The 19469-nt window shown below is 36.5% G+C and overlaps 3 protein-coding genes across 3 annotated transcripts; all 3 read right to left on the bottom strand.

Annotated features, from left to right (window-relative positions):
* Window positions 1-1051: 1051 nt before the first annotated feature.
* On the bottom strand, window positions 1052-3855 carry LOC146318856 (thialysine N-epsilon-acetyltransferase-like). Its single transcript, XM_084730622.1, has 6 exons — window positions 3793-3855; window positions 3131-3182; window positions 2078-2161; window positions 1540-1641; window positions 1372-1412; window positions 1052-1231 (listed from the first exon to the last, which is right to left on the bottom strand). The coding sequence occupies exons 1-6, from the start codon at window positions 3853-3855 to the stop codon at window positions 1052-1054; spliced, it is 522 nt and encodes a 173-aa protein (XP_084586748.1).
* Window positions 3856-5849: 1994 nt separating this feature from the next.
* Window positions 5850-10247, bottom strand: LOC146318857 (thialysine N-epsilon-acetyltransferase-like). Its single transcript, XM_084730315.1, has 6 exons — window positions 10093-10247; window positions 9863-9914; window positions 7157-7240; window positions 6419-6520; window positions 6199-6239; window positions 5850-6029 (listed from the first exon to the last, which is right to left on the bottom strand). Exons 1-6 carry the CDS (start codon window positions 10153-10155, stop codon window positions 5850-5852), a joined length of 522 nt encoding a protein of 173 aa, XP_084586441.1. The 5' UTR covers window positions 10156-10247.
* A 1042-nt stretch (window positions 10248-11289) lies between these two features.
* On the bottom strand, window positions 11290-19374 carry taf6 (TAF6 RNA polymerase II, TATA box binding protein (TBP)-associated factor). Its single transcript, XM_084731039.1, has 15 exons — window positions 19155-19374; window positions 17892-18049; window positions 17649-17735; window positions 17358-17511; window positions 17213-17269; window positions 17003-17122; window positions 16761-16882; window positions 15469-15546; window positions 15260-15361; window positions 14984-15166; window positions 13827-13901; window positions 13618-13743; window positions 13298-13471; window positions 12929-13120; window positions 11290-11854 (listed from the first exon to the last, which is right to left on the bottom strand). The coding sequence occupies exons 2-15, from the start codon at window positions 18045-18047 to the stop codon at window positions 11564-11566; spliced, it is 1917 nt and encodes a 638-aa protein (XP_084587165.1). The 5' UTR covers window positions 18048-18049; window positions 19155-19374; the 3' UTR covers window positions 11290-11563.
* Window positions 19375-19469: the final 95 nt, after the last annotated feature.

Raw genomic sequence — 19469 nt, forward strand, 5'->3', positions numbered from 1 at the left:
GAGCAATGTGACTCAAAAGTATTAGCTAAATAATAATACCATATCTTGTGTTCAAATCAAGGAGTTTTGCGTTACAGAGCTTGTTTCCTCTCCATTGACTCCTTTGACCAAAAATGCACACAATTAAGATTTTACACATGACACAGGGCTGGGTATCGATACCTCAATACCTATAACGAAGGAACAAGTAGTATGGAAACGTATCCAGTCAAACAATACCTGCATTCAATACTTTGACACTTGGATCCACAAAAACCGACTAAGTAGATTTGCTGGCAGACGATCACCACAAGCATTCTTCATTAAGAAAAACCTTTGAAAAAAGCTGCAGAATGATCTACTCCATTGGTATCTGTATCACTTTAAGGGTACTAGTATTGGTACTGGTATCACAATTTTTTAAATGATAACCAGCCCTAGAGCAGGACGTATGAGTCATTGAGTCACGACCGTGTCCACTCACTTTTCAAGCTGTCAAATTTATTGGCAATTTTAAGAATCTATCATCTTTCAAGACCAAACAGTCCAGTCCGGCCGCCTTTCACTTACTACAGCTTTAGTGTACAGCATTTAGATTGTCTTCATCAGGGAACAGACCAAGAATAAGTATCAAGTGCAAAAACATGAGTTGGGTAAATACGCCACCTACTGGCACCGTATGTTGTCACATCTGATACAGGATTGTGTCAGGTCAAATCACAGTGTGCTGCTGGGAAACAAGTCTTTCTCATGACTGGACTGAGTCTAATTTCCTGATGAAAGCAATCTTTTGTAGGAAATGATTTCTGCAATATGAATTTGAACTCTGCACTGAATGTTAAAAAATTTAACCATATGCCTCCAAAATGAAGGAAGGTCAAATGACAGAGTATTTAAAATGAGATTTAAAAACTATATATTAGCTACTAGTAAATATGAACAGCTTTAAATCAGAATATCACTTTTTTAAACCAGGTAGTAAAGACTTAGAGAGAGAAAGTAGAGAGTGACCAGGTACAGTGAAGCTGAATGCTTGCAGAAACAAACCAGCCACATTTTCCTGGGAAAACATTTAAACTTTAGGTGCTTCATTTGCTAAATTGTCCAGGTTTTTTCCATCAAAACGCATAAAGTGCCTGCCTTCGCTGACGCTGAGGTCCTGAGCTCCTTTAGCTGCATAGAAGTCTCGAGCAGGAGTGTTCCAGTTATACACAGACAACTGCAGCTGCACACACTGCTTCTTTTTACCCACCTGAGCAAACAAAACAATCTTTTGGGTAATCACATATGACATCTGATTTTACACAAAGAGCAACAATGCTTTCCAACTGCTTAAGTTTAAAAAATGACCATTTCAGAGCGTGCATCACTGGTCCACAAAAACATTCTCACCTCAGCAACTTTGTTCAGTAAACCCGTGCCGATGCCCTTTCCTGTAAGGGAGATATAATCATAATAGAAACACAAAAACACAAAAAATCCTAAGCAAATACATAAAAGTCATTTCATACAATAGTTTATTTCCAGGCTTTGTCAATAACAATTTAACACATATTTTACCTCTGAATTCTGGCATCACGTACAGGTCCTCCAAATATACTGACCGTCCCATTCTTGTACTGTAAATGTAAAAGTAAATGGCGTATCCAACAATTGTGAATTCTACAAAACAAAAAGAAACAAGCAGTCAAAAAGACAAGTAAGGGCGAATAACAGAAAAGTAAAATTTAGGACACATATAGTGGAATACATGCTTTTATGTCTTGCATAAAAATGGTTAAATTATGTAAAATCTGTGGTATTCAAGTTATTGAGAGTTTGAACCGACAACTGACAATTAGAAAGGCACTATTCATTTAACAATACCTGCTTTAAGTTTAGTTTAGTTTAGCTTTTAAAAGAAATAGATTATCCAAATCTGATGCTATTTATATCCAAGGCAGCACTTAAATAGCCACCATGATTGTCAGATAATTAATGGGCATCTCTGAACAGCAACGACACAGACCTTTTATCATCTACATAACAGATACCAACACATTTAAGATGGTCTGACAAGGAAAGCTACAGCTGAAAAGGGCCTTCACCAACACTTTACCTTCTGTAGATTTATGCTCCTCGGGTACTTCTGCAACGAGGCATTCAAAGAAGGGATTCTGGCAGAAACCGTCACGCTCCAGTTCTAACAAGTAAGATGAGTCAGATAATGTACCCAAATCATAATTTCACCTTTCCATTAGAAGTAAAATGAGTATTTATCAGCACCCAAGTGACAAGACATGTCACAAACATTAACTCTTTACTCGAGATGCTTGAAGAATAATTACAAGTTTTTACAACGCATTTCCTAACTTTTACTCATTCATTTCCAACCTCATGAGACTTTTGCAAAGTCATGTCCTGGATGTTTCTCCTTCTACTCTTTTTTATTGGCACATTACGTTGCCATATGACATATTACACAGCGGTCACCTGTTGAGGTCTTCAGTCAGCAGGAATTTCAACTATGGAACCATAAAAAATACTATAAGTCCTGTACACATCAAAGTGGTTTGTGCTGGCTGGCTGTTGTAATTATGTTCACTGCTGCTTTCCAAACAGACACGCTCATAACACAGTTACAAGTGAGAATTCACACAAAACCTCAACTTGCATAACAAATGATAAAGGGAAGTAGGGTAGCAGCCAACAATTATTTTCATTATCAATTAATCTGTTGAGGTGACGTCCTCAAAGATATTCAGTTTATTGACACAGAGGATGCAAGAAAACAAAATATTTATATTTGAGTAGCTGGATTAATTTTATCCAGAAAAACCACTACCACTTCTATTGACTAACAGGCTGATATACAGACCTTTTTCACAGCAGACGCTATTAACGCCACTGCAGAAAAAACACAGGTGTAACCTACTTGTTATCATAAATAATGGTGTCAACCCATTCAGTTCAACTGGTGTCTGTGCATTAAAATGTAACGGTGACATGTTACTGTGAGAAGTTTCACATGAGCTTTGTGAAAAAAGCCTGAAGTACACTTAACAAGAATTAACCATGTTTTGTTTTTGTTTCATTCAGTCTCAGATTGATATTGTAATAATAATTTAGATTGGTCCAGACTTTCTCTATAAGTCATTAAGTGCAAAATTACCTTCATGAGAGATCTTCACTTGGTCAGGCTTTTTTACAAAAACCGCCAACTCCTGAGAAAAGGGGATTTTAAAACGTTATGTGAATGTATGAAGCAGGTTGCTTCATAAATACTGTAAACCAGAGTGTGCTTTATACTTGATGTATAAAAAAGTGTTTTGCACATGTTGGCCATGTTTATGTTCAATTTTGCTTGGTGCCAATCACTTGAAGCATATTTTATAGTCTACATTCACACTAGAGGATACTAGTACAAAAACATCTGTCTCAGATGTTTGGGTACATGCATGAATGTCTGTTTCAATAAAAATGAATTTACAATCAAAACATGTAGTATCAGATTTTCATTTTGTAAATGCACATTTATGGACCCAAACGAAAAAACACAGGATATTTTGGAGACAACCTTTGACACTAAGTCCATAAGGGTGTTGTTCATGCAATACTGTATTAAAAACATAGTGCCCAGACAAAAAAAAAAATCATTTTCTAGCCACTTTTTCTCATTCACCTTACGGCCTAGAAGCAACTGAACTCCTTTTAAAAGAGGAGATAACTCTGTGATTAGCTGATCTCTTGTAAAAGAGATTATGAATGTCAATGGGATGTCCTGGTTAAATGACGGTAAAATAAAAACAAATCAATTAGTTGCGTTACTCTCACCTTTATCATTCTCGATATTTCTTTGCAGTCTTCTTTAGTCGCAGCTCGTACTTTGAAATTCATGTCTGCAGAAGCAACAAAAAACAAACTTTCAGTTACTAAAGTTCATAATGTCCTGTCTGACTCTCTCTCCTCAGAAAGAAGCTCAGCCACAAACTCAACACGTTGAACACGACGAGCGCGCAGAAAAAACTTCCGGTATTGAAAATTTCAAAATAAAAGAAATTCGATTAAAACGTGCCCCATTCATAATATACTGCATATAAAGGGCTCGTTTGCTACAACACATATTCCTGATATTTATTTTTTATAAATCATGTTTTTTGTGTTTGGTTTATTCATTTTGGGAATGGCTTTAATCCCTCTGCAAATTACTTCTTTTTATCACTTTTTAAAAATTTGAATTGCTTATTTAAATGAATACATATTCATTTGTTGTAACTGTTTGTACAGTACATATATAAATATTTTCATTTTCATTATGAAGAGAGAGAGAGAGAGAGAGAGAGACAGGGAGAGATACAGAGAGGCATACAGATGTACAGACAGAACACTAAAAAATTATGATGTGACATTTGTTGTTTTCTGCTCATCATCTATGCAATGTATGCAGCACTAAAACCTACAGTACTTTATTATAATGCTGTTCTTACACACACACACACACACACACACACTCAAAATGACTTATTTGGTTATCGTACCTGGACAACATTTTGGCTAATTTTGCAGCTTTAACATCTGGGGTCAACAGGCAGACAAATCAGAGCGAACAGAGAGATACACAGATAGACATGTAGACACAGGACACACAGGCTTACAGATTTATAGAAAGACAGATAAGATCTGACTTTTTCTTTTTTACCCTAACTAGGAATCAGAACACATGACAAACAGAAATGTTAAATCATCATATAATTTTTAAATGTTCCGCCATTGTGTTCAAGTTAATAAAGTTTGCTACACCCGTGTATCCTCAAAGCTGCCCCAGGTTTCCAAGTCAAGAAAGATTAGAGTTACACCCCTTCCATAAATATGTATATTCAGAATAATCCTCCACAGCAGTACATAACCATCTAGTTTGTCAGCAAAAAGGTTAAAAGATCAAAAATCTCTTCTCTTTGAGAAATTAGAGGGCCATTCCAATAATTTCTGCAATATACCTGATCATAATCTGGCTGGTCTGGAAAATAAAAAGCTCTTCAGAAACTAACTGTATGAAGTTATATCTACAATGAAAAGTAAATCTTATTCTTTTACTTTTGACTGTGCAAAACCTAAGAAGGAAATTTGTCATTTTAATTTGCAACTCACTGTGTACACAGTAGGTCAGTTTGACCCAATGATTTGCACCTCTGGCCCAGAAAAAGAAATGTCAACACAGCCTTTGAGCACACAGTTTTCTTCTGGGAGAAAGTTTTCCATTGAATTTTATTATGTTTTAAACAAAAGTAAATATTTTCAGTGACCGATTTCAAAGGGTGTTAATGAGATTATGATTTCCATCAGAGAGTGATGACTACGGCCGTTAAGCAAGGGAGAAAAAATATTACCAGTTCACATGTTCAAAGAACATTGGGGTCACAGAGCTTGTCTGCACATCATCCTCTCCTTCGACTCCTTTAACCACAGCAGAAAATGCTCACAATTAAGATTGTACTCATGACACAGAGCAGAATGCACGGCCCATTTGACCACAGCATTTCCCGAATGCCCATTCACAGTTTTCACAGTTTGTTGTGTCGTGTACTGTATATTTTCACATCATATGGAACACACAAAAGATGGATCAATTTAAAAACAGTGGTATCTTCCAAGGCCAAGCATTAAAGAAAAAGAACAAAATGGTTAAATTAAAAATGATGCCAACTACTGGCATTACATAGTATCACATCTGGTACTGGATTTACTCAGGTCAAATCTGCTGGGAAGAAAGTCTTCACCCAGCATCATCACATCAACAAAATAAATTCATCAATCATCAGGAAAATCATTAATCTTTTGCCTTTAAGATGAAGGATGCTCAAAGGTACTTTAAAGAAACTTAAGTATTATGTCTAATCCTTAGGTGCTTCTTTTGCTAAATTGTCCAGACTCTGTCCGTCAAAGCGTATAAAGTGCCAGCCTTCACTGACGGTGAGGTCCTGAGCTCCTTTAGCAGCATAAAAGTCTCGAGAGGGAGTATTCCAGTCCAACACAGACAGCTGCAGCCGCACACACTGCTTCGTTTTTCCCACCTGAGCAAACAAATAGTCCTTTTGGTTAATCATGCACTGTTACCTCATCATTACGCAGAACAACTACTCTCACACAAACATCAGCAGCAGTTTAAAACTGCTGAAAGTTGCAATCAGACATGAAATACTGACCTTTTCAGAAAAGTGAACAAAAAAAAAACATCCTCACCTCTGCGACTTTACACAGTAAACCCTTGCCAATTCCATTTCCTGTGAAGAAAATTAGTAGTGAAAAAAAGCATGAGTGCTAAAATATTTTACTTGGTGACAAATCATTTGCAGAAATTGGTAACATTAAGAAATTAAAGTTCTCACAACTATGAAAGGACACAAATACAAATTTTACACAACACTTTTCAAGTTTTGTCAACAGTAATTCAACACGTTACCTCTGAATTCTGGCATCACATACAGGTCCTCCAAATATACTGACCGTCCCATCCATGTACTGTAAGTGTAAAAGTAAAGGGCGTATCCGACAACTGTGAATCCTATGAAACAAAAACATACGAGCAATCAAAAAGACAAACAGGAAGAATGCCGGAAAAATAAAAATTAGGACAAGTATGGTGGAGTAAGCACTCATGTCTTACAAAATAATGGTGAAATTATTTAAAGTTTGAGGTCATCAAATAGATGAGAATGTGAACTGACAATTAGGAAGCTGCTTTTTATTCAACAGTACATAGCTTTACTTTTACATTTGAAAAGGAAGACACGAACATCTGACACCACTGATTTACACATGAGGTGCCACCATGATTTGTTGGACACTAAACAAGCATATTTGAACAACACAAGCAAAGCGGTTTGACATGGGACGCTACAATTGAAAAAGGGGCTGTATGATAAACAAAATCATATTGTGATTATTTTCACAGACATTGCAATATGATTCACAATTTGTGGGAATAATAAATGACATTAAAATTTTCATTTTCAATGGGGAAAAAACAGATTTGTAGGCAGTACAGTACTTCATTATAATGCTGTTTTATCACACATTTTACCTTTATCAAAAAATTGCTTCGGCAATTTGGATATTACACTTGGCCTTATCGACATTTTGACAGTAGTTCGATTAAATGTGTAGCCCTGATGTAAAAGGGCCTTCACCAACACTTTACCTTCTGTAGATTTATGCTCCTCGGGTACTTCTGCAACGAGGCATTCAAAGAAGGGATTCTGGCAGAAACCGTCACGCTCCAGTTCTAACAAGTAAGATGAGTCAGATAATGTACCCAAATCATAATTTCACCTTTCCATTAGAAGTAAAATGAGTATTTATCAGCACCCAAGTGACAAGACATGTGAAAAACATCAATTCTTTACTTGAGACGTTTGAAGAATAATTAAAGGTTTTTACAATTCTGTCCTTATTTAATAATAACAGCTGAGGTCCGAGCACATGATGACATTTCTACAAAATAGTCCATTAGGCAAGCAACAGGTTGTAAGAATGTTACATCACTCCAGCTGTGGAGCAGCAGGTTTAATCCCAACTAATGTGTTTCCTCATACAGATGTTGAATACATTTTCTTCTTCCATTCTCTTTTATTGGTACACTGTTGACATATGACATATTACACTGCCATCACTTGTTGACAGGCGTTATCTTCAGCCAGCAGAGATTTTTTATGGTATGTAGCATTCTTGTGACAAACTATTCAGGGACCTGCTCCTTAAAACACTGCTCTATAGTGTCACTAGTGGTCAACAAGGTACCTTTAGAAGTTCTTTAAAAACTGGTCACATCATAGTCAGACTCTTTACTGGCTGTCAGGTGTATTCATGATCACCGCTACTTTCTTAGCAGACACATAGTACTAAAGCAACTCACAGCTTATAATACAGTCACAAGGAGGTCATTTGTATTACAAGTGATTCATACATCAACTCAACTGACAGATGATAAGAAAAGTAAATTTACAGCTTTACTATTTTTTTATTGCTCATTCATGCACACTTGGGAGTTACAGTGTCATTTTCTGCTGCACAATACCTTCCAATATATATATTTAGGTACTGGGTAGAAAGATGGAATAAGTGGGTAACAACTCAGGATTTTACAAAGAAATCAAACTGTATAGTTATTTTTTTTAACTATCTTTTCTATTATCAAGACATTTAAGAGAAGAACAAGCGATGACATCCGCACCACTTGATAGGCCAGGACAAAATGCACTTCACTGCACTGACTATACACTGTGCATTTTAACGTATGTTCAATGTATTGTATTAATGTATGATCACTTAATAACCTAAATCCGATGTGATTTTCTTTCCTCATTACCAATGAACAGGGAAACTAAATTAATCTCTGATTTAAATTAGGTGGTAGGCCACATAAGTGTGTTCACTTCAGGATAACTACCCAGCTGATATAATGTTGTCATGGATACCGTCAACCTCTGAAGACTGTCTCACCTCGCAAAATTAATTACTGGATGTTTATAGGCTTATGTCAGAATTCACTTATTCTACATGTCATTCACTTGTGATCAGTGTTACCACATGTTCACAGTTTTTAAGTCATATGAAAGTTTTCTCCCTGGCAATCGTGTTCGACCAAGCTTACCATATTTCATATCTGGAATTTGTCGTTAGTCATGCAATATTAATTTCGTAATCCACCTGAGAGAAAATATTCTGTCCAGTCTCACAATGATTTAACCAGTAGTGGACAGTAACGAAGTACATTTACTTGAGTACTGTACTTAAGTACATATTTTGAGTATCTGTACTTTACTTGAGTATTTGTTTTTTGGAAACTTCTGACTTTCACTCCACTACATTTCAAAGACAAATATTGTACTTTTGACTCCACTACATTTCTAGGAAGGTTGTTGTTACTTTTCGACTGAGCTTTGAAGTCAGCTGTTGGTTTTTTTTCTTTTCTAAAATGTAATTTGACACACGCTGTGTTCCTCACAAAAGGAAACCAATCACAGTAGCTCCTCTCAAATGGGATTGATGTAAAAGTGGAAATACATCATCCAGGCGCTCTCTGTAACAAGAACAAGCAAGCTCTCCCTCTTTCATTCAAACAACAAGTGGTAATGGTGACGGCAGGAGAAAGACAAAATTAAATCTCAAGATGTTATTATAATTATTAATTATTCCATGTAGCTTTTAAAGTTGGATTGTTTTTATCGGGGTGAAAAATACCACATAATTCATGTATATATACTGCCTCTGAGGACGGAAAGAAATCTCTGTTATTTAACAGACTTGGAGAACTCCTTACAGTTAACTTCAATCTAATTTTATGATGTGATTTTAATACAGTTACATCAGAAAATGACAATAGTTGTCCTGTTTGTTTTTGATTGTATTTCTATGCTGAAGTTCTTTTATAGGTGTTTCTATAGACTGTGTAGCAGAGAGGTTCTACAAGCAGGTCAGTGCATCATTAGGTGGTTTCGGAAAGTTACAAGGTTCTGTAAATGCATCATGAAAACAATACAGCATGTATTGATATTAGAAAATGTACTTTGTAATTTGTACTTTTGAATACTTAAGTATTTTTAAAAACATGTACTTTTGAATACTCAAGTATTTTTAAAGCCAAGTACTCTAGTACTTTAACTCAAGTAAAATTGTGACTGAGCGACTTTCACTTGTAGTTGAGTAATATTTGACCAGGAGTATCTATACTTTGACTCAAGTACTGGGGTTGAGTACTTTGTCCACCACTGGATTTAACAGGCGTCTGCCTGACGTAGACTTTATCAATAATTAATCACTTTTGTTTAATTCAGTCTCACTTTGCAGTGTAGAATAATAAATAAATGATTTATGAATGAATGATCGTCATTAAGTGTTAAATTACCTCCATGAGAGATCTTCACTTGGTCTGACATGTTTTCATAAACCGCCAACTCCTTAGAAAAAAGAGGATTTCGAAACGTTGCATGTGAATATATGACACCGGTTGTTTGACAAATATACCAAAAGACATGAATCAATTAATCTGCAACATGAGGCTGTGGTCAGGTCTTTTAATATTTAAGGCAGTTGAACACACTGTTACAGAAGAGAAATGAACTTCATTACTCTCACCTTTATCATTCTCGATATTTCTTTGCAGTCTTCTTTGGTCGCGGCTCGTACTTTGAAATTCATGTCTGCGGCAGCAACAGAAACAAAGCTTTAACTAAGTCTGTACCGTCCAGTCTGGGTTTCTTCAATCAAATCAAATGACTCCAACACGAACACGGCGAATTAATACAGGAAAATACAGGAAGTATTTCCGGTGTTGCAATTTTCAAAATAAAAGTAAAATCAATGAATCGAAAAAAAAAAATAGACTAAAATATAATGTATATTAAGCATTCATTTGCAAAAACAGATACCCCCTTCTATTTTTAATTGCTACGAAAGGACTAAATTTGAATTTTAGCCCAGTGACACGGACATATTTTTTGTTTCTCACTGCATCGGTCACTGGGCATTGTAGTTCACTGGACTGCTAAATGTAGTCCTGTACATTTACATACATGCTACCTTTACCAATTGACAGGGAAGAGGGGTAGAATGTAACAAATCACGATTACCAAAGTATTGCCATTTCATAGTACTTCACTCCATTACATTTCAAAAGGAAATACTGTACTTGTTATTCCACATACATACATAACACACAACAGCCAGGATTACTGGTTATTTACATACAAAACATGTGAACATGAAAGGTATGAGTTCTCTTTTTGTACGTTTTTTTAATTTTTTTACACTGTAGTGTAAAAACTGTCTCATGATTAGTGATGGCACCAAGCCAGAGAATAATGTGGTCACAACATTTGTTTGCATATAAAAAGCATTCACCCTCTTGGATATTTTCCCTCTTTACTGCTTTTATAAATGGAATCATGGTTGATATAATTTCGGTTTTCTGACGCAAGAATTTACACAAAAAAAAAAAAAAAAAAAAAAACTTATTGAAAAAAATGTATTTTATGTATTGTATTTAATTGGCATTCTTCTGTAGAAATCCATTTTCACTTTTATACTTTTGACATTACACCTTTTTTTGGTCAAAAAAAAGCCAAATTAAATGACTATGACTATGATTCCATTTATAAAACCAACAAAAGTGGAAATCATCCAAGGAGGTGAATACATTTTATGGGCACTGTATTCTGGTGTTCAGATATTTGGTGTTGAAACACTTAATAAAGCAAACTTTTCTGAGCAATCTGAACTAAATATTTTTCCTGAAAATAATAATGGAAATAAAAAACACACCCAGATAAAGCATTTCATACAAAATCTGATTTATTTTAGAGTAAAAAAGAACATGAAATCAATTAGAATATAAGCTGAAACATTACAGAGCTCACAGATGGACCTCAGTTTAAATTGGGCATTAACATATTTACAATGTCACATTTGCTCTTCATCAGTCAAGAGTTCAGAAATTCCCCTTCATACCACTCCAGAGTTTACCCTTTAAGTTCAGCCCAAACAAACCTGCTCGTGTGTTCAGCTGCACCGACATGGTAAAAAAAAATCTCCACTACCTACACAAGTCTCAGTGTGGCGACTGTGTGCTTGCTCCAGGTGACTCGGACCTGTCTAGCTTCATCCCTGTTTCTAGTGGGGTCGAGGAAATTGAGGATGGTAGCACAGAGCTCTTATTCTCCAAAGAAGAAGAGGCAGATGAGGGCAGAGACACCACTATGTACTTCTGCAGAGGTCGTGAACCTGTCAGTCCAGGGCCGCTGCCAGGCTCTAGTTTTACCAGAGGCTGCAAGGTCGAAGTGGCGCTGGGAACAGTGCTAGTGACCGGTGAGGCTGACTGGGAAGAGCTGATGGTGATTACCTGAAGGGAGGACAAAAAAGTAGGTGTAAATTCATACTCCAAGATCTGGATTTTATATAGAGAAAATCTGAGACCTGTGAGATTTCACACCAATCATGCTAATAAAAAGAAATAATGTCAGTGTTCATTTTAATTGTTAGCACTTTTTTGCTCGTTTTTATTATGTTTTATACATTAGATATATGTTGTTGTTAAGTGTCACCACCATTATACAAGGTTGCTCCAGTCAGGATTTTTGAAGCCAATTACAGTTTGCTGGAAGCAGCATAGGCAGATACCAATCACCTTTTTTACTTTCAACAACACTGTATATTGAGTTTGAGTATAAAACAACTTGAAAATTATCAAAGAGGTACTTGAGGACCTGTTGCACAAAAACATGGTTCAGTTTGCTGATACCAATTTGATAAGATATTTTTATATAATTTTTTAAACATCTGCTTATGTAGAAATGAGTTGGATGTTCTTATGATTTTAGCATCAATTTATTAAAATCATGCAGTGTAGAAGTAAGCTTATTTATTTTAACAAAGGTGCAGTGCAGCAAATTGCCTTCTGAGATTTACTTGCTGAAATCTATTCTCATTTGACACATGGCCTTCACTTACCTCTTCATCATCTGACAATCTCTTCTAAAACAGATTTTACAGAACCCATTGATCAAACTATTTAGAACCAATATCCGCCGATAATGATGGGTTGTCGACCAATCACAGCATGTTTATTATATTTTATTATTATAACTGCTTTATTGAGATGGCGATAAACAGGTTAAATGTTTTACTGATTATATAAACAAATCACTTTTAAAAGATTATGCATCCACAGAGCTTTAAGAAACATACTTTCCTAAAAAATTGAATTGAAAATTGAATTAATCATTAAACAGAATCCACTGAAATGGAATGAGAGAGGTTGGGGATAATGTGACCTCTAGTGGCTAAATGTTATCAATAGCACCTTTACGTATTATGTATAAAAAATTAAAATTTTTGAGCATACCATAAGCACATACATAAGCAATTGATGGTACCCTGTGGAGATTTCCACCACATTGAAGAGAAGTCAAGGTACCTGCTGAGTTGAGGCAGCTCCTGCACTGGTTGCCATGACGATGTACTTTGTTGCTGGGGGAGATGGCTGTGATGGGGTCCCTGGTCGAGGGGACATCAGGGTGAGGGAGCTTGGAACCTTTATGATGCTGGGAGTGCGAGGCCCCGCCGACCCACTTAACCCACTCTGGGAGACAGTGAGGGTGGGACGAGGCTGTGAGAAAACAAGTCATCGTTCGTTAGTGAACAGCTGTGAGCTGGTTTACTCACATGTCAGTTCTGCAGTGGTTGTGTGATGCCTGTATGACTCATATCAATGATTTCATGGCGTTTTTGTTATTTTTCACATTTGTCAATACTTCAAACATATTTCCATCAAGTAGTTTTGTACCTGTGTGATTGTTAATGTGGTTCTGTTGACTTGCTGAGCTTGCAATGCTGCTTGAGTCCTCGCCTTCACTACATGGGAGCAAAGCATGGGTCCGAGGTAACCGTAGTCTGTCCGATACTGCTCCACATTGTCAGGTTGAGGGCGGATCTTGGCAATAACACTTGCACAGTGTTTCTTTGAAAACAGAACATATTTGTATGTATGACATAGAAGTACTGGTGAATGTCATGTTGTTTTGTGACATGACTTATTTACTTTTCAGATGCTTTAATATGCATGAAACTGTCTACTTATAATAATCAAAGAACTTCATTTATTACCAGTAAGAGGCTTTGAACGTGGTCAGCTCCAATCTTATCGATATTGGAGACCACTGGTCCTTCCATCACTGCTTTGATGCGAGCACCCTCTACAGAAAGCCGAGGAAGGATCAACGTCTTTATCACCTGTAGAAGGACAAAATCAAGAGGTTGGTGTTGATGACAAAAGTAAAAAAGATAAATCCTGAAGAAAATAGAATCACACTCACATCAGGTCCTAGTTCAGCAAGTCCAGCAATGCAGCCGTAACGGGTCGTCCACTGGGTTTTGTCATCCAACCAACTCTGAGGAAACAGGTTGGTCTGGTTTAATATCAGTTACACAAGTTGACTGATTTGATAACATGTTAATTCCCTTTTGCAACTAAAAGTACGCTAATGTTGGTGGAGCTCAAAGTCCTGTGTGGATTCAGGGCACGTTGCTGTGCTACATCAATGTATTGTTAAATTTAATGGAACCAAACTAAACATCTACTAAATCTTCTAAAAAAACATCTACTCCTACTGAAAGATCATCAATTATTCCTTATGACTCATATAAACAGACACAAACTCATTTGACAAACATTTAACGTAATTCAGTATTAGTTTTAGCTCCGTGACAAATGTGACATTTTTTACACTGACAGCTGTGCCAATGTTAGACTACTGAGTCTTCACTTGTTTTCTGGCCTGACAACTGCAAATGACATTTTCAAATTCTTTTTTAAAAATATATAATGGACAGTAAGCTACAAAGTATTGTAATTTTTCTTCTGATACACTGGATGTTGCAAGTAGGCGGTGATGAGAAGAAAAAATACTGGTAAAGTACCGAATGGTGTCTACCATAGGCAGTATAAAGATTTTATCATTTATTTATTTATATATTTCTTTTTATGCGTGTATTTTTTTTACAGATCATTATATGCAGCCTTTGGTGATTATCAGTGAAGACACATGGTTATATTAGAGCCAAACCAGCACACTTTTTAATTGATTTAACCTTGACATCTTATTTGCTTATCCAAAAACTCATCCAATCCTTGAGTCAAAACTGTGATAAGATCTCAACGGTCATTTTTCTGATTTGCTGCAAACATTAATAAGAATTTGGTTTCTCTTTTTTGGGCCAGAGAACTTGGTTATTTGATAAGTGAAATTATCAATCATTAAAATTTCAAATGATCATAAACCTTAATTAAAGGTTGTATGATGTCAAACAAGGCAAAAGGAAAATTTTGGTGCCTTGTTTGACTTATCAAGCATTTTGCAAACGTTCAATTTCAAAATATTTCATGTCACAGCATGGACTATGTATGTATACATTCTGTACATATGTTTACCTTTATATTTTTGGGAACAAAATATACAACACAAATACCCACCTTAGTAAAAGTCTTGGTAATACGGGACTGGATATTGTTGGTTGTAGTACTGAAGGTTTTACAACTCTGGGCCATGAGACGAGCAGCAAAGTCTCGTAAAGCCCAGTGGTTGTCAACATCTGGTCGCAAACACAGCTGCTTACTCACAATACACGTCACCACTGCTGGAATGAGTTCATGCAGCTACAGATAGAAAAAATGTAACATTAGAATTTAAGGGCTGAAATTATGACCTTCAAAAAATAATCCAACATTTTGTTTGTTTTCTTCACTCACGTATTTCTCCAAATACAGAGTTGGGTTATCCATCAGAGCTTTGACCATCCGCATTAGATAAATCAGAAGAGCCAAGTTGTTTTGCACCACATTTACACGAACCTTTGAGGAGAGAACACGGTTAGTGCTTTTGGCAGAGATATGCTTAGGTATTTTATATGAGGTGAGTAATGTTTTAGAGCATTAAAGAAAGTGGAAAATATGCTCACTCCTTCAGAGATAAATGTGCTGAATCTTGGAAGCATCTGATACAGTCCAGGATCTGTAGCAATGCTCTGTAATGCTTCCTGAATAAGACAAGAGGAAACATTTAGAAAACAGAAGTGAAATGAAAAGAACAACAAGGCATGTATAGTCAATGTATGCACTCAGATATCGACTGACCAATACTGACCCCATGACATGACACCCCCCTCAATTGCATAATGAAGCAGAAATGCATAACGAAATGTTACAAGAAAATACAGAAATAAATAACTTTGGGGAAATAAATTGCTTCTGTATTTACAAAACTAAATACAGAATCAAATTAAAACAGAAATATCAAATTATGTGACACTTAACTAATTGATATTAATAATAATAATTATTAATTATTAGTCGTAGTAGTAGTAGTATTAGTATTACTATTATTATTATTATTATTATTGTTGTTGTGGAATTTGCCTCACTTGCCTCACTAGCTCTTACAATGTTCCCTGAGTCTCTTTATATGGGTGACAATGCAGTCGTGAAGGGTCCAGTCATAGGTCATCTAACCTGAACAGGCACACTAGTAGTTGGTCACTCTGCACAACTACAGTCCACAGCTGCACAAGTAGGAGAGTAGTGCATCCCCCAGATACTTTCTACTGAGGTCCCAAGGTTGTGGCTTATCGGGCAGACAGACTGTCTCCACATTCTCTAGCAGGGCACAATACATGAGCAAGGCCGACAGATACGGTGATTTAGAGCAAAGAGGTATGCATAGCTTCTTGTTTTGCACTTATGCCCAATAGAATTTGTGTACACATAGACAGACACATCAGGCCCATACATGGTGGCGTGTCAAATTCCAGCGAATGGACAGTTAAATACCTTCACTCGAGAAGTAACCTTCAGAATTGGGTTGGCAGTCACAATATTCTCAGTGTATTGCTAATCTGCATTCTCCTCGATCGAGCTTCATTAAATACTCCTGTGTAAGTCATCTGGGACTCCCGAACTCTTCTTCAGTGTCTGAGTGAACCATTCTTCAGAATTTCTACTACAATTATTATTATTACATTTTGGTGGTTACAGTCCATACAAACAAGGTTAAAACAGCTATTTAATAACATGACAGAATTCTGTAACCACCAATTTCCTGTTAGCCGCAAAGTGTTGCCATGTGTTTACTTATCATAGCTTATTAATTAAAATGTAATTCTTGCCTCAGAAAAACGAGAAAAAGCATGTTATGCTATTAATCAGCATTATGCATGAAATAAATCAATTACAGAGACAGACAGGCAGGACTTACAGCTCTCTTAGCTTCACAGGAGCCAACACATGCTTCTGTGATTTCCTTGTAGTAGAGCTGCTGTTCCACAGACAGCTCGTGAGTGCTGCGTGGCTTCAACCGTATAAGACCCTTCTCCTTTCCTGAAAAAGACAGATATAAACATGGAGGATGAAGGAGACATACATAATCAAACAGAATTATGGAGGGAAGAGGGAAGCAAAGTAGGTTTAAAAAAATTATTATAAGACAAGATTACTGACCTTTGCCATCTGTAGCTGTTGCCCCTTGACCCTTGCTTTGAATTGTACCCTCCTCCTCCTGACCAGGTTTGACCACTTTGAGGGGCTCTGTAGATTCAACCTTTTGCTGCTCTTTTGGTGCTGAAATGCAGTAAATAAAAACAAATTATAAGTTTTTCCTCCAGGTATTTTTTGTGTGTTTTGAGAGAAGAAAATGTAAACAAGATTCACCTGGTGGTGGATTTTCTGGAATAGCAGGCTGCACCCCTTCAATACTTAACCAGTGGGCTGTCGAATAAGAAACAAGCACAATGTATAAGCAAGACAATACAATATCCTGGAGTGTAATGTCATGTAGTATCTATTATTTAGGTACCTTTGAGAGACACATCTAGTGGAACTCTGGGGAGCGGCGTGTTGATAATGTCACTGAGGTCAACTTCCTTTTCCTCATAGAAATGAAGTTCTCTTCCACCACCACTTGCAAAGCGAAAAGGGATAAACTCTTGCGACTGGAAGCCATACAGGGGCTACAACGAGAGTAATTTACTTGAATACACCAGATCAGAAGACCCACTTTGTGCTTTCCTCTGAATAACATCAATCAAGTTTGATAAAGCAATAAAAATAGTTTTCTTCAGATTTAAGTTTCGAAGTTTCCTCTTACCTCCACATTTTTTAGTTTGAGAGCATTATCTATGTCACTGGTGGTTAATTTACGTCTCTTCCCATGATGCATAAATTTAAGAGCATCCTGTGTGAAAGTGAGAAAGAAAAGAGACCAAACAGAATAAAAAAATAAAGCTTTTATATGTATATATATTATATAACAAATAACATTCAACAATGTAATTTCACTCTAATTACAGATTTATCAACAAAATATCTGTTTCAATCATCAGTGATTTACCTGTGCAATTTCTTTTATTCTGTAGCTGACTTCTTCACTTAGGGCTACGCAGCTTTCCTCCTGTAACTGTCCCACTCCCACAGACTCTGCCATGGCTTTCATGGACTCTGTGGGTAGGACGACCGAGCACTGCTTCTGCCGACGCTCCTCCGCCATGGCTAGCAAATACAAGTACAGAAGTCTGTGAATATCACCTCACACCAAAAAAAGATTAATTCACACAGATTTTCAGTTTTACAAATTTTTAATGGTTCAGTGCCAATGATCACAATATCTTGACATATTATTGGCAGTGCTGACATAGTTATGTAATGCTTCAGTTAACATTATAAACAGCATCTAGTTTACTTCTATAGACATTATCTACAGCTACGGGTATACAGTATACATCTGGCTTGAACAGGCTGGCATCACCACTAAAGAGGCCAATCTCATCACTGAAGGAACTGCAGATTTCCATGACTGAGGTAGGAGACACTGTGCAAACAACAGCTGCAGCCTGAGTGTTTAACTGCAGCTTTAAGGGGATGATGACATGCACATAAAGCTGACAAAAATAAAGCCAATATTTAAAAAAAACATTACATGGCATCACAGTTGGTGTTTGCCAGGCGGCATGTGATGGGATGAAAATTTAATTTCACGATATTTGTGGCAAAACTTGAAAACTGCAGTTCATTATCTTCATTGACAAAAGTTTAATCAAGAAGATCAGGAGTGTCAAGATGTTCTCATCTAACACGGTCCTGTCCGCACAGACGGAAGGCAGTAATTTCAAAAGTAAATGAATTAAGCTTTATATATCGACTTGAAGGAGATACGTACGTACGTAAGATTTAATCTGTACCTAATATGTACAGATTGGCAATAAGAAGTCTTTTCTGTTATCAGAGTCAGAAATGCTAATTACATCCACTCCGATTTAGAGTTGTAAAACAATGTAACATGTCAAAGGCTGTTAACTGAAGCATGAATACATTTTTAGAGGGGGTTTTATACTTCATGTGTGTAAACAAACACAGTGAGCTCCACAGAAAGCGGGTTATCCACTCTGACGAAATAAACATCCAGCTAACTATATACAGCAACCAAGCTGCAGTATATTCATTTGAATACAAAAACTGCAGAAAAAATAAATTATAAACCGCGTTAATTTTAAGACACTTATGAATTGCATATCGCTTCAATATGAACTTACAGTGAGCTAAATTTGCTGTATGTTAGCTTGAATGCTAGTAACTTAGCTTCCGTTGACGTTTTTACCTGTGTGAAGTTTCCCTCTCCTTTCTGAGTTGAAGCAGGAACTTATACGAATAAAAAACCGTCAATGTTGAGATTTGCAACAATAATTACTTCGCAAAGCTAACTGTTCTCTGCGAATATCCATCTCTCGATATAAATAACAAACTAATTCGCGGATTGCAGCGGAGACCTCCTTTCGTGAATTAGCGCTTGTATTCCATCGCCATTTTGAGTGACGTTCCGGTTGTGATATCGCGAGACTATAATTGAGGACTTTATAAAAGCTGAAACATAAGTTGTTATAATCACTTTGCGTGGATAAAACGTGCTTTAAAT

Source organism: Lutjanus erythropterus, chromosome 11 (assembly GCF_056507025.1).
Source record: "Lutjanus erythropterus isolate fLutEry1 chromosome 11, fLutEry1.hap2, whole genome shotgun sequence".
NCBI lineage: Eukaryota > Metazoa > Chordata > Actinopteri > Lutjaniformes > Lutjanidae > Lutjanus > Lutjanus erythropterus.

Excerpts from the sequence above, each read along its gene's own strand:
- LOC146318857 (XM_084730315.1), bottom strand. The coding sequence starts at position 10,155 with ATGAATTTCAAAGTACGAGCCGCGACCAAAGAAGACTGCAAAGAAATA. Across the intron at positions 9,915-10,092 it reads AAATATCGAGAATGATAAAG|GAGTTGGCGGTTTATGAAAA; the intron begins GTGAGAGTAATG and ends CTTTTTTCTAAG. Across the intron at positions 6,240-6,418 it reads TGTGATGCCAGAATTCAGAG|GAAATGGAATTGGCAAGGGT; the intron begins GTAACGTGTTGA and ends TTTTCTTCACAG.
- LOC146318856 (XM_084730622.1), bottom strand. The coding sequence starts at position 3,855 with ATGAATTTCAAAGTACGAGCTGCGACTAAAGAAGACTGCAAAGAAATA. Across the intron at positions 1,642-2,077 it reads GGAGCATAAATCTACAGAAG|AATTCACAATTGTTGGATAC; the intron begins GTAAAGTGTTGG and ends TTTGTTTTGTAG. Across the intron at positions 1,413-1,539 it reads CGTGATGCCAGAATTCAGAG|GAAAGGGCATCGGCACGGGT; the intron begins GTAAAATATGTG and ends TCTCCCTTACAG.
- taf6 (XM_084731039.1), bottom strand. The coding sequence starts at position 18,047 with ATGGCGGAGGAGCGTCGGCAGAAGCAGTGCTCGGTCGTCCTACCCACA. Across the intron at positions 16,883-17,002 it reads AACAGCTACAGATGGCAAAG|GAAAGGAGAAGGGTCTTATA; the intron begins GTCAGTAATCTT and ends TGTCTTTTTCAG. Across the intron at positions 11,855-12,928 it reads GAGCTGCCTCAACTCAGCAG|GTAATCACCATCAGCTCTTC; the intron begins GTACCTTGACTT and ends TCCTCCCTTCAG.